This window comes from Coffea arabica, chromosome 7e (assembly GCF_036785885.1).
Source record: "Coffea arabica cultivar ET-39 chromosome 7e, Coffea Arabica ET-39 HiFi, whole genome shotgun sequence".
Classification (NCBI taxonomy): domain Eukaryota; kingdom Viridiplantae; phylum Streptophyta; class Magnoliopsida; order Gentianales; family Rubiaceae; genus Coffea; species Coffea arabica.
The window spans coordinates 12,757,185-12,769,470 of NC_092323.1; the positions used below are offsets into that span (position 1 = coordinate 12,757,185).

The following is a 12,286-nucleotide window of genomic DNA, read 5'->3' on the forward strand; positions in this document are numbered from 1 at the left end:
ATTTTTTTTTGTAGACACATTTTTTTTTGTTTTTTTAATCTAGTAGAATTCAATAATTGGACGAACTAGCCCTTACCAAACAAATTAGTGCTGAAATACTAACTAGTAACAAGCAGCCATATAATTATTTTCACTAAATATAGGTTTTAATTATTCATATGACTAGATTAACGATCGCATGGCAAACTTCAATGGTGAAAGTTTATGATAATCATTTATTTAATGGTTAACCAAAATTCTACTAACAACAAATTCTAGGAATCCTCTTCATTTGATGCTACGTTTTTTGCTCGAATAAGAAAATTAAGAGGATTATAAATCTTGACAAAAAAAAAAAAATAGGGTAGTGTTAATAGGATTATTTAATCATTTTCTAACACCAATATAATATTGCTTGTCTAAACTAAAATAGGAAACAATTTTTTTTTTAAAGGTAATTGTTATTTCAACTAAAACAAATTGTGAGTGTGACATGACAAGATCTGAATGGATTGTATGACAAGAAAGAGGCTTTCTTTTCAGGCTTCCATTTATCAAGATTCCTCCCATATACAACGAAGTAATAACACATGGGGCAAAAAAAAAAAAAGTTGTATTATGATAGTATATTACTTCTGCAGACTAATAGACGAATCGTTTTAGAATATATGTAGCTTAAGAGTATAATAAGATTGGATTATTAATTTAAGTTAATATATGACGTGTATGGATTATTTTCTTTCAAATCACCTCCATGCATTATTATTTTTCTGTCAAATACATATGGTAACTCCACATAACTTGAATTAAATCATTAACTGACGTGACTTCTAAGGACAATTTATAGAAGAATGGACCCAACTAATTAGGTGCTTCGTATTGTTATCGAGGTTAATTGTATACTGGAATGAGCTTAGAATGGGATTTCTCTTCAGATTTGGAGCTAATGTACATCTTCTTCTATTAAAAAAAATATCATGTCAGATAGCTTTTGGTGGGGGAAAAAATGTTGGTTTCTGTCTAATGAGTACCTAATTAACATGATGTTTAGGTGTTAATTTTATAAGAAAATAAATTTAATTTAAGAAAATATATACATATAAGAGAGGACAATAATTGAAAATATATGCACCCGCATGACAAGTTAAGTATGATTTTTGATATATTAATAAATATCTAATGCATGCCCATTAAAAAGAATGAATCGAGAGTGTCTGGATAGCTGAATTATTTCACATTATATTTCGTTTGTGTCATAAACACATTTTTCAATCCATCTTTTTATATTTTCAATTATCTTTTTATCTCACATGCATTCACATTACAAAATATGGTACAGTAATTATTTCAAATAATAGCCTCTATTTGCTCGTCATTTCCCATACATAAATTACATAAATTATGGAAGGAAAGGAGAAGGTGCAAGTGAGAAATTTCAAATTTGATGCCTCCTCTCACTTACGCTTACAAAAGTACGTTTCGCAAGTAACATATACATGTGTAATTCAAACTCACTCCTACAGAGGTGTAAGACACTGACAATGTATATAATTGAAGTTCATAAATTAAATACTGTTGTCGTTTCTAAATATCCCACATAGTAAATTATTTATATGGAGCATGCAATTAAAGATGTCTGTATCAGCAAATCTCAAATAAAACGCCCCTTTAGATTGCACACTAATGGATTGGATTTTGCTTTTTAATCAGTTACTATTTACTACTACGTATTTTGTATTCTGAATTAATTAAGACTGAAATGTCTTTAGTATTATTTCAATGCCTTAACTGCTACGTAATTCAAAAAGCAGATGCGACAGGGAACCGACGTGCAACAAAGGGTGGGAAAAGGTTAGCCAAAGAAAAAGTGAAAGGCCTAACCTTTGCTTAAAAAAGTTGAAGGTTAATATTGCTTTGGTTTCTTGAATTTTATATTGCCATATTCCATCGATTTTGAGCCTCAAGGCTATGGATATGTGGTCATTGCAATAATCCCATCATGAAAAAAAATTTCGTATGAAATGCCTGGTGTATAAAGAATAAAGAAGAAGACTTAATTTAAAAAGAAAAAAAGAAAAAAAAAAGAAGAGAAAAGATGATATAATTTCCTTCTATATATTAGTCGCGAGCATTGAAAAGAAGAAAAAGACTATATGCTTATTACACATGTATATTACTCATTTATCATGAATTCAGAATTATTAGGGTTTCTTTTGATGGGTAAATATAAAAGTATATTTGCTTTCCTTATTTTCTCTACTTTAAATAAGAAAAGAAGATTTATTACGTTTTCATCCTTGTATTTTTCTCCATTTATTTCCCAACTAAAAATCCCTGAAAAGAAAAAGAAAAGTCTCGACTCTTCCTTCCGTAATGCAAACTTACTGGTTACTCAACTAATACCAATGGGCCCTCCCTCTCGTGTTCGCGGGGTTTGACTGTAGCTTGCAAGGTGACGCCATTTTCTGAAATCAGCAATGGTAACTTGTAAGGGTCACCTTTCTAGATTTCTCCCTCTGATAGGACCGGTCTAACCCCACGTAGATTTTCTATCCAAAAATAATAATAATTATGTTTTGGGAACATTTTTCAATCACTTTTTGTCTCATATACATTAAATCATTATAATATATATATTTTTTATAAAAAATCATAAAAATAACAATCCAAACATAAATCTAAGTAATTCGTGAGTTTGCTTGTTCAAAATTGTAGTTTGAACTTGCATTGACCGAATTCAAATAGTTCGAACTATTTGGTAGGTCGAGTTTGAACTTTAATATGTAAAACTTGAAACTCGTTGAACTTAGTTGAACTCATATGAATTTCACGTAATATGTATTTTAATCTTTTATTTATAAATATGAAATATCTATTTTCTCCCTTATTAAAATCATATAAAATATATATTTATATTTTTAGGGTTGATTAAACTCGATTAACATGAACTCAAGTTCAAATGCGAGTTCGACTTCGAGTACTGCAAGGTCGAATTCGAGTAATACAAAACAAATTCAAGTTCAAAGTCGACTTTCAAGAGCTCGATGAGTCCAAATTTGAGTCCAAATTTTTTAATTTAAATTCGATTCGATTCAATTGCATCCCTACTCACTAGAAACGTTCTTAGGAGTTAAGACCTCATGAAAAGTTAATATAATAACATCAGATTTCCTCTACAAAATTCGAATGCCTATCTTCTGCTAAAAAAGGAAAAAAACTACTGTTATGTAATATAACCTAAGCAAACAAAAGGGCAGATAGAAAAAGGAGAAGAATTCTCTATATATTTCAGAAAATGAGATCTTGCAGAGCAGCCAGCCATGAATAAGTACTTCAGGTTTACTCATGATAATTACACCGTACAATGGATGATGGAGGACAATTGTAAACACTAAATAGCAAGTATTAATATCAACAGGCAAATTATTACCCCTCGTGGAAAAAGATGTCCTGGAAAGACGAAGACTCGACAAGCCAGATGCAGGTGACCGGCCAGTAAAGTTCAGGGCCTTCACTTCAGGCATTAGCCTTGCTGTAAAATGATAAAATCAGCTTAGGTAGCTGTCTTTTTTTTTTTTTTGAAACCACCAGTTCTTGGGCTGGTGGCCACCACCAAGCCCTTAAGACTTTGGTGGGCTGGGAGGCAAGGTTTGCCTCCCACCAAAATGCCACTCTTGTGGCTCTGCTTCAAATTCAGACGGGTGCGTAGTGCATCCGTCTGGTCCGGTGGTGATTCTGTCCCCATCGGTCCCCATAGGCTCAGTTGAGCCTCCCCCCGTAGATAGAGTAGGAGTAGGAATAGGGATGACAATTGACAAAAAAAAAAAAGCTGTCTTTTTGTTGTCAGCAACGATACATTTGTATAACCTACTCTATCATAATCTAAGGAGAAGGGGGAGCCTAAGGAGGCTGTGGTAGGGAGCTAGTGGGTATACAGACCTGACTAGATCAAAGGAATGTTATGGCACAACCCATAGATTTTTTTCGTTGCAGGTGAGGTTTGAACTCTCAAACTACAGTCCAAGGAGGGACTTAAGCCCCTCCCTCGCGGCCACTGCGCCATTGGCCCAGTGGTTAGCTTAGGTAGCTGTCAAGCATGCTATTTCTGCAACCTCTATGATCAACTCTGGCGTATTCCAGCAGCTCATGAATCAGTGGCTCCCACATTTCATTCTTTTTTTTCCTTTTTTTTTGGAATGATAAATTAATTAGGACAGGAATTTAACTAGTCCTTTTTTGTTTTAGACAGGAAACCAATAAGTGTGTTTCGATATTTGAGATAATTTTTTGAAAAAACTATTGTAATACTTTTTTTAGTGATATATATGAAATAAAAGTGTAATTAAAAAATATGTTAATGATACAAGTAAGTCAATGTTATAAACTATAAATAAGGTATAAACAATATGCAATTCAAACAAGCAAAATATTCCCTTGATTATTTGAGCTAGGGGTGTGCAAAATCGAAAAATTTCGATTTACCGACCGAATTCGAATTCGGTAATTCGGAATGGAAATCAGAATATCCTTGGTCGAATTCGGGTCGAATTCGGTAATGAGATTTTTCAAATCGGAAATTCCGATTTCGAAATCGGAATTCTGAATTCCTATTTCGATTTTAAACCTGTTTTTCGTATATATATATAATATATTATATAACATTTATATTATAATAATAGTTTTTATATTCATGAATTCGGTGAAATCGGAATTTACCGAATTCCGAATTGAATTCGGAACGAATTCGAATTCGGAATTGGTAAATTTGAAATCGAAATCGGTCGAAAATTCTGATACCAAAATTTCAAAAAAATTCCAATTTTAAAGTTCCGAATTACCGATTTCGATTTCGATTCACACCCCTAATTTGAGCCTTGCAGAAGAAGAAAATATTAGGTGCTTACAGCTCATTTACCATGAAATGGTTTTATACTTGTTCTGTAGTTGAATACCAAGAGCTATAAGAAAAGATTAAAACAAGATGGATCGCTCATTTGAGATGAATACTAGAAGAATATAGGTACCATCAATCGAAGGGGCTAAAATGCAATTTGCTCCTTTAACTAGGCTTTCCCGTCTGGATTGTTATTTTCAGGAGCTTTTGTAGAAGAATATACTGAAGTGATTTAATATATGTGAGTTAAAAATATGATTATAAAATGTATTTATAGAAAACATAAAAATTTTCCTATAAAAAATCACAATCGAAACGTAATTATTACAAATCCATTGAGCTATTATGTCGTATCTATAAAAAGCTCGTTCACTCGCCAGTATGTGTAGTTAAAGTGCAAGGTTAGTTAATTCATTCCACACTCTCCTAGTACTATTTACTAATTTAGTATTTGAATTATTCTCTCCAAGTTTAAGAAACACTGACTTAGACATCAGAAGTTGCTTGAAAAACAAAAGGAGTAAATTTTATATATACATCGACAGTATATACACTATTGAGAAACAAAAGGAGTAAATTTTATATATACACCGACAGTATATATATTATCATTGTTGGATTCATTAGAAGTAGATCCCATTATTTATTTTAATTTCTATTAGATACTCGAACATCTGCTCTAGTGACATAAACATGGGAGGCTCCTTAGGGACAAAAGTTTCATTATTTATTTTAATTTATATTAGATACTTTGACATCTGCTCTAGGGTAGTAGGGTAGGTATATCCATCCAAATTTGTATGTCTTCAAGGAAGCTTCATATGTCATTTCGGACCTTAGTTGCTTTTACTCTTTTAGGTGTTTCAATTGTCCATATTGTAGTGTGTGCTTGTAATCCTCCCCCCATTATCTCAGCCGCAATCATATCATGTATTGGAAAAAATCGCTACAACTACAATATGGCAAGTATTGGAACCACTCGTTCCTCTTGTTATAAATGGCTATTAGGTCAAGAAAATTGACTACATTCTCAACTTTCCGAAAAGTGAAAACCACTCTCAGTTTGATATTCAAGTCAAAAACTGGATGCATGGAGGTGCAATTTATAATTCATTTTTAATTGCTTGTACAATTCAACAATAGAGGTGGGACATTCAATTATTACTGTTTACGTGGGTTCCATGAATAATACTAATTGAAAATCTCGAAGCCTAAAAATGATCAAAATTTCAACCCAATTCCACGGTACAAACGCTCTCCTGATATGATATCTAACCACTAAAATGCTCAAACAAAGATGCATTACTTGTAACGTTTTCTTCGAGTCCAAACCATACCATACAAATACAATAAACGCTACCTTAAGCTGTCTCGCTGGTACTACCATTGCCATGACTATTTGAATCCGTTCCAAAAACATGCCCCAGCTTTGCACGCTTGGTCTCCAGATATCTACTATTTTCTCTAGTTATTGGAGTTAATAGTGGGACTCTTCCAGCAATTGAAAGACCATAGCCTTTGAGACCACCATATTTTGCAGGGTTGTTTGTCATCAGCTTCATTGTTCGAACACCAAGATCTCGCAATATCTGCAAATTTTGTCATACAATATGCACTGAAAAGTTGGATTATGTTGAGAAAGAAATGGGAACAAAATGACAGAAACAAAAATCCCCTGTAACCAAGAAAGTGTTAAGATGTTCCATGTATCCAAAGAACAAGAAGATGTATCACCATCAAATTTAATGTGAAATGAATGAACTAAGGTAACTGCATAAGAAGCAGAGGATCTTTGTTAAAGCTGAAAACCTTTCCAAATGCTTATTCGAGGCAAATACTATCAATTGATAGAGAAAAGTCCTGGCTAAATCAAGCTATATCAAGTTCTAAGAATACTTATAGAGACATAAAAATGCTATTCTTTCACTTGGGAACCATGAGAGCATGCCTCTTGCAAAGAGGATTAACCATTAGCTTCCCAAACACATGATTCAAATCTGATACCTGAATAAAAACTGATTAAACAATCAATTCACCATCAAATTAAAAAGCGTGCATCAAGTTTATACCTGAGCACCAATACCATACTCCCTGGAATCAACAGGTAAACCGAGCTCCTCATTTGCTTCTACTGTATCACGCCCATCATCTTGCAGGTTGTAAGCACGAAGCTTGTGCCCCAAACCGATTCCCCTTCCTTCATGGCCACGGAGATACACTAACACACCCCTACCGGCTGCTTCAATTTGCTCCATTGCACGAGCAAGCTGGTTACCACAGTCACATCTGGCAGAGCCAAATATGTCACCAGTAAGGCACTCCGAATGTACTCTCACAAGAATATTTTGCCCATCTCTGATTTCACCCTGTTCAAATTACTGTCATTCCTGAGTTCGTCAAAATCAAAAGCTGATTTATACTATTTTCATGTGTAATACAAATTGGAAATGATATGTTTCTTCCTACAGATCTACATGACCATGAAATCTGCTGAATGTCATTAACTTTCCTAAATCATAACAGCACTACAGATTAAATGGTCCAAATACAAACATTATCTTTCGAGTAAAATTTTTTCCCAAAGAGATAAATTAAAAAAATCCTCAGTCAAACACCAAAACATTGGCCTTGAAGGTTGAAACTCTTGACCAACTAATGATGGAAGCCAAAAATATAATAAAGATACGACACATGCAACAAAAATAGGTCTTGCAAAGCATATCCTGAAGATAAAATGAGTGTCTTTCTTAAGTCTTTTGTTATGCTTTCTTACTTTGACCATGGCAATATGCTCAATCCCATCCAAGAGAGACTTAAAGCAATATGCATTAAAAGGTCCCCATATTGTTGGTATTGATGCTACAGCAGCCCTCTCGACCAGTTTGTCCCGTTTCCTGCGAAACCTGTCAAAGCATTGAATATTGATGATTCAGGATGAAAAGGTTTTTACTTGCAAAACTTTTTCGCATCCCTTTCTCACCCAGATAAAGAAGAACAACAACTACTACAATAAAGGGGCTGTAAGAAAGAAAGGGACAAAAGAAAAGAAAAACAAAAATGAAGAAGCACATAATTTCAAATACAAATTATCTGGGAGTAATTAATCTGTTTGATGAAGAAATATGACATGGTACATACAAGGAAATTCTTAGTGCTGCAGACCTCAAGTATTTTGACCAATTTACCAAGGGGTACCAAATTGAACGTATATTTTATTTGTAGAATTATTTTCAAGCATCGCAAAAGATTGAGAGATCATGAATAAACGTAATGCTGGAGTTTCAAATCAGATGTTGAAGAGTAAGCTTTAAGCCCATGCATTTGCTGACTTAAAAATGATAAAGTGATATCTGTTTTGTCTTACTATTGGTTTTGTCACGGTCTTAAGAGAGAAGATACCCAAATTAAGTGGCATGAGAACAAGAGGAAGTATTGCCTAATAAGACACGCTGTAAAAGCATATTATAAGAGCTTCAGCACCAAAATCGAGCAACTTTCTGGTTTATTTTATATATGATGAATTGGCTCCTCACAATCGGATAACATGTTGTGTTACTTGGTTTTCAACAATGACCAAAACAATTTGTAGAGGATTTGAACCAACATCCATCAAGATCATAGTTTTTTCGTGTGTATACTTATCCTTTCATGTTAGAAAATTCCCTACCCCAACTATATTGTTAATATATGGCAGTCTAGCAGACTGAAGTTCAATCACAAGAAGATTCCCAAGATAAGAAAAAAAGTGTTTACCCACTTTAACACCAATGGCACAACATCAAGTTGCAACCACCATCAATACCATCAAAATAAGTTTCTAGAATTATCCAAATGAACTTCCTAGAGACCATCCAAGTTTGATCAAGACAAAAACCTACAGGGTAATATATTGTACATTTTTTGTTCCTTTCTCTTCATATTACATATTACCATTTTCTCTTCTGCTTTGCTTACTCCCTGCATGCCAGGATGAACCAAAGAAAAGAGACAATATCCATTTTTTCCAACTTCTTTTGTGATTCATGTGGCTTAGCAATTCAGTCTAGCCAATAATAGTATGCCTTTGCTTTAACTGACTGACCTTATCAGATCAGCAATAGAGATAATCTTCAAATTTTCTTCTTGTGCAAACTGGCGAAGCTTTGGTAACCTGGCCATGGAACCATCGTCATCCACTATCTCACAGAGAACAGCACAAGGGTCTAAGCCAGCTAATACAGCAAGATCCACGGAAGCTTCTGTATGACCAGCTCTTTTGAGCACCCCTCCTTCCCTGTACTTGAGCGGAAAGATATGTCCTGGGCGATTGAAATCCTTAGGTTTCGAAACTATGGATGCCAGAGCTAGTACCGTTGTTGCTCTATCCTGAGCTGAGACACCTGTTGTCGTACCATGTTTTGCATCCTACCAGATCCAACTGATGAATGTTAATTAGTGAGGGAAATTTTCAAATGACAACAAACAATAGTAACTTTCCTGGTAAGTAGAAATATACACTGGCATACTTACACAAAAACATTTACACAGAGGAATTATATTTCAGCCTGCGTGCAGAAGGGCTTAAGGTGCCTAAGTATCTAACTTGAATGCCACCTATAAATTAGCATACATTTGAAGCAACAACTATCACACTACTTAGCTGGGATTCAGAAAATTTGTTATTGCAAGTAAGCTTCCACACAAGTAGGATGGAATGTCTACCATGTCATACCAAAAGTTCTAAGCATATCATAATCATACCACTGAGACAGTAAAAGCTGTACTGAGTTTCTCATCATTCTCATTCTGTGACACCATAAGTGGAAGTTCCAACCTCTTTAAATCTTCTCCTTTCATGCTCACACAAACTATTCCAGTCCCATGCTTTACAATAAATGCCATAGCTTGAGGTGTGACCATTGATGCCGCCATAATCAAATCCCCCTCATTTTCCCTGTCTCCATCATCCACAACAATTACCATCTGTAAACTAATCCGACATTAGCAATTCATTAGACAGTGAACTCATTGCAACACATTAAAGAAGCTAAAAGAGGACACACCCTGCCTTGACGAATGTCTTCAATTGCTTCTGGTATGGATGAAAATCCTTCAGTTGGACGATCCAAGTCAAATTCATCATCAGTAGTAAAATACCCAATTGTATTAGGAGTTATTTCTTCTGCCAGGGTTCCAAAGGCTACAGTATCAGGTTGTGTGCACTCATTGACAAGGTCACCTTGACTTGCATCAGTAATGCTTCCATTATGCAATGTGAAATCACTTCCTTCTGACAATAATGCAGATCTAGTGCCATTGGTCTTGCAATTCCAGTGCAAACTTTGAGCTACACTGAACGAGATGAAATCAGTTGTATATTTGCTTCCTGTGACTGGTTTTAGGCAATACAGGCCATCCTGGTGTCTGAGACATGGAGAAAGAGAGAGATCTAATAAGAAATAATTCCATGATTAATGTGGATATATACCGGAGTTATTGGAAAATTGTTGCTAGTACTGCAATATTTCCATGTGAAAACTTGTTGCTAGTACAATTCTAATTTAAGCAGTTGATCATCTAGATCCATTTAGAATCAGTGGCAAGGAAAAAGAAATCCGTATCATACATTGACTGAGCATTAACAAATCCAGGAACTAATTTCCAAGTTCATTTAAGCAATGGACATCATTTCCATTTAGTATTGATGGCCAGATAAGCATCTCATAGAACAGACAAAGGTCAACTAAAAATATGCTTTGCGCATCAAACAAAAGTATCGTGCAGGGATGGTATGCAATGCTGCCTCAGGCGACCAATGAGATCCTAGTTAGACAGAAACCCAGAATGCTAAATCAAAAAAAATTTGGAACCTAGATGATCAAGGTTCAAAACTTAAGGACTAACGTAGTGTAAGCCTACAACAAGGTAACATTTTGCTCCAAATGTTCACCTCGTAACACCCTCAATAAACCAGGATATACTGTTTACCGTAACCTTTCACCTTAAGTATCCAATATTTCTACTCCAAAGTCCAAACAATCTCATCTTTTTTTTTTTTAATTCTCCCTTTCCATCTATCTATCTTTCTTTCTTTCTTTCAATCCACCAGATTTAATCCAAAAAGTTTAACTTTCTTTGCAAGTACAACAATGAAAGGCTTCGGATTCTGGAATAACATAAAAAGAACTCTGTGATAAGCTTGAAGTTAGTTCTTTTACTTTTTCATCAAATCCAGTTTACGACAAAAACAACCTACAACTTGATCCTGAGGCCACTCATCAACTCAGAATAGAAATCATTTAGGTTAACATGAAGTTTGCAAAGCCAAACAGCAATTATCGACATTTACATAAGAAATGATAAATCAGGGAAAGACTAAGCCCAGAAAAATCTGATCTTTAGCAGCAGAAATACTTGATGTTATGTTTATGCATGGCGAAACTAGGAATTGGCAAACCAGAGGCAGAAAAAATGCAAAAATTGTCTTCTAACAGGCAAAATACTGAATGTCCTGGATCAAACAATAATCAAAGAACAAATCCCAATTTACAAGCCCAACAAATGCAACCAAAGAAAACAGGACAAAAATCATCACTGCGATTATAACAGAGCTAGGACAAAAAAAAAAGGAGCTTTTGCTAGAAGGATCTCAAGTTCTCAACTGCAAACGTGAAATAGCCATGGAAGAGCAATAAAGCTGGAATGAAGCCATTTCTTGAAAATCCGACTTGAGTTAAATGAAACCTGTCCTGGAAAAATGTTAATTCAGCTTGACATTAATGCTAATTTGGTCTTTGGAACCAAGAATTAAATCCCGCGAAAGAAGCAAGCCTTGGTGAAGATGGATTTTAGTCCTTCAGGATAATTCAAGTGCAGAAAGGGTAGAGTGAGTTTGATTCTATTGGTTGCATTTGGGAAATCGTACGTGGCATCGAACTGAGGCAGTCGAAACCTTCATATAGCACTCTTTATAAATTTCATTTACACTCTTGAATTTTCAAAAATTTCACTTGCCTCCGTTACTTTAAACTTTAGGCATGTTCGTAACTATGATATTAAAAAATTCATTTTGAGAAGTAAATATAATCTCATTCCGCCTAATATAATCTCATTCTAAATTTATCCGTCTGTTGTCTTACTTTTTACTACAAAAAATTTAAGTATATTAATAACAAATGATGAACAAAAACAAAAAGTATGAATTCTTTTTTTTTGTTTGGAACGAATATAGTGTATTTTTTCTTCACAATAAAGTGTTTTGAGTTAATTTAAGAAATCTTATAAATTGTTTACATTTTTTTGAAATTTCTAATTTTTTTTGTCCAAATCGATGGCTTGAAAACTAAAAAGATATAATACACTAAATATTATATATAAACTTGTTTTTATTATTTTTAATCTAGTGCAAAAAATTTTATCATGGTTGTAAACTAT

The 12,286-nt window shown here is 34.2% G+C and overlaps 1 protein-coding gene across 2 annotated transcripts; it reads right to left on the bottom strand.

Annotated features, from left to right (window-relative positions):
* Positions 1–6,080: 6,080 nt before the first annotated feature.
* On the bottom strand, positions 6,081–11,816 carry LOC140011175 (bifunctional riboflavin biosynthesis protein RIBA 1, chloroplastic-like). 2 transcript variants are annotated; one of them, XM_072059763.1, is made up of 7 exons: positions 11,515–11,816; positions 9,916–10,276; positions 9,614–9,842; positions 8,955–9,277; positions 7,647–7,776; positions 6,943–7,239; positions 6,081–6,462 (listed from the first exon to the last, which is right to left on the bottom strand). In XM_072059763.1, exons 2-7 carry the CDS (start codon positions 9,993–9,995, stop codon positions 6,235–6,237), a joined length of 1,287 nt encoding a protein of 428 aa, XP_071915864.1. In that variant the 5' UTR covers positions 9,996–10,276; positions 11,515–11,816; the 3' UTR covers positions 6,081–6,234. The 2 variants fall into 2 exon arrangements, with proteins under 2 accessions (XP_071915864.1, XP_071915863.1); XM_072059762.1 differs by having other exon boundaries at positions 9,614–9,835; positions 11,515–11,815.
* Between the last annotated feature and the right edge of the window lie 470 nt (positions 11,817–12,286).

What these genes read in the sequence shown, in the direction of transcription:
- LOC140011175 (XM_072059762.1), bottom strand. Translation starts at nt 11,564, where the DNA reads ATGGCTTCATTCCAGCTTTATTGCTCTTCCATGGCTATTTCACGTTTG. An exon ending in ATGGCTATTTCACGTTTGCA is followed by an intron (nt 10,277 to 11,514) that starts GTTGAGAACTTG and finishes TCCATGTCTCAG; the next exon opens with ACACCAGGATGGCCTGTATT. An exon ending in CAGCTTTTACTGTCTCAGTG is followed by an intron (nt 9,278 to 9,613) that starts GTATGATTATGA and finishes TGGATCTGGTAG; the next exon opens with GATGCAAAACATGGTACGAC.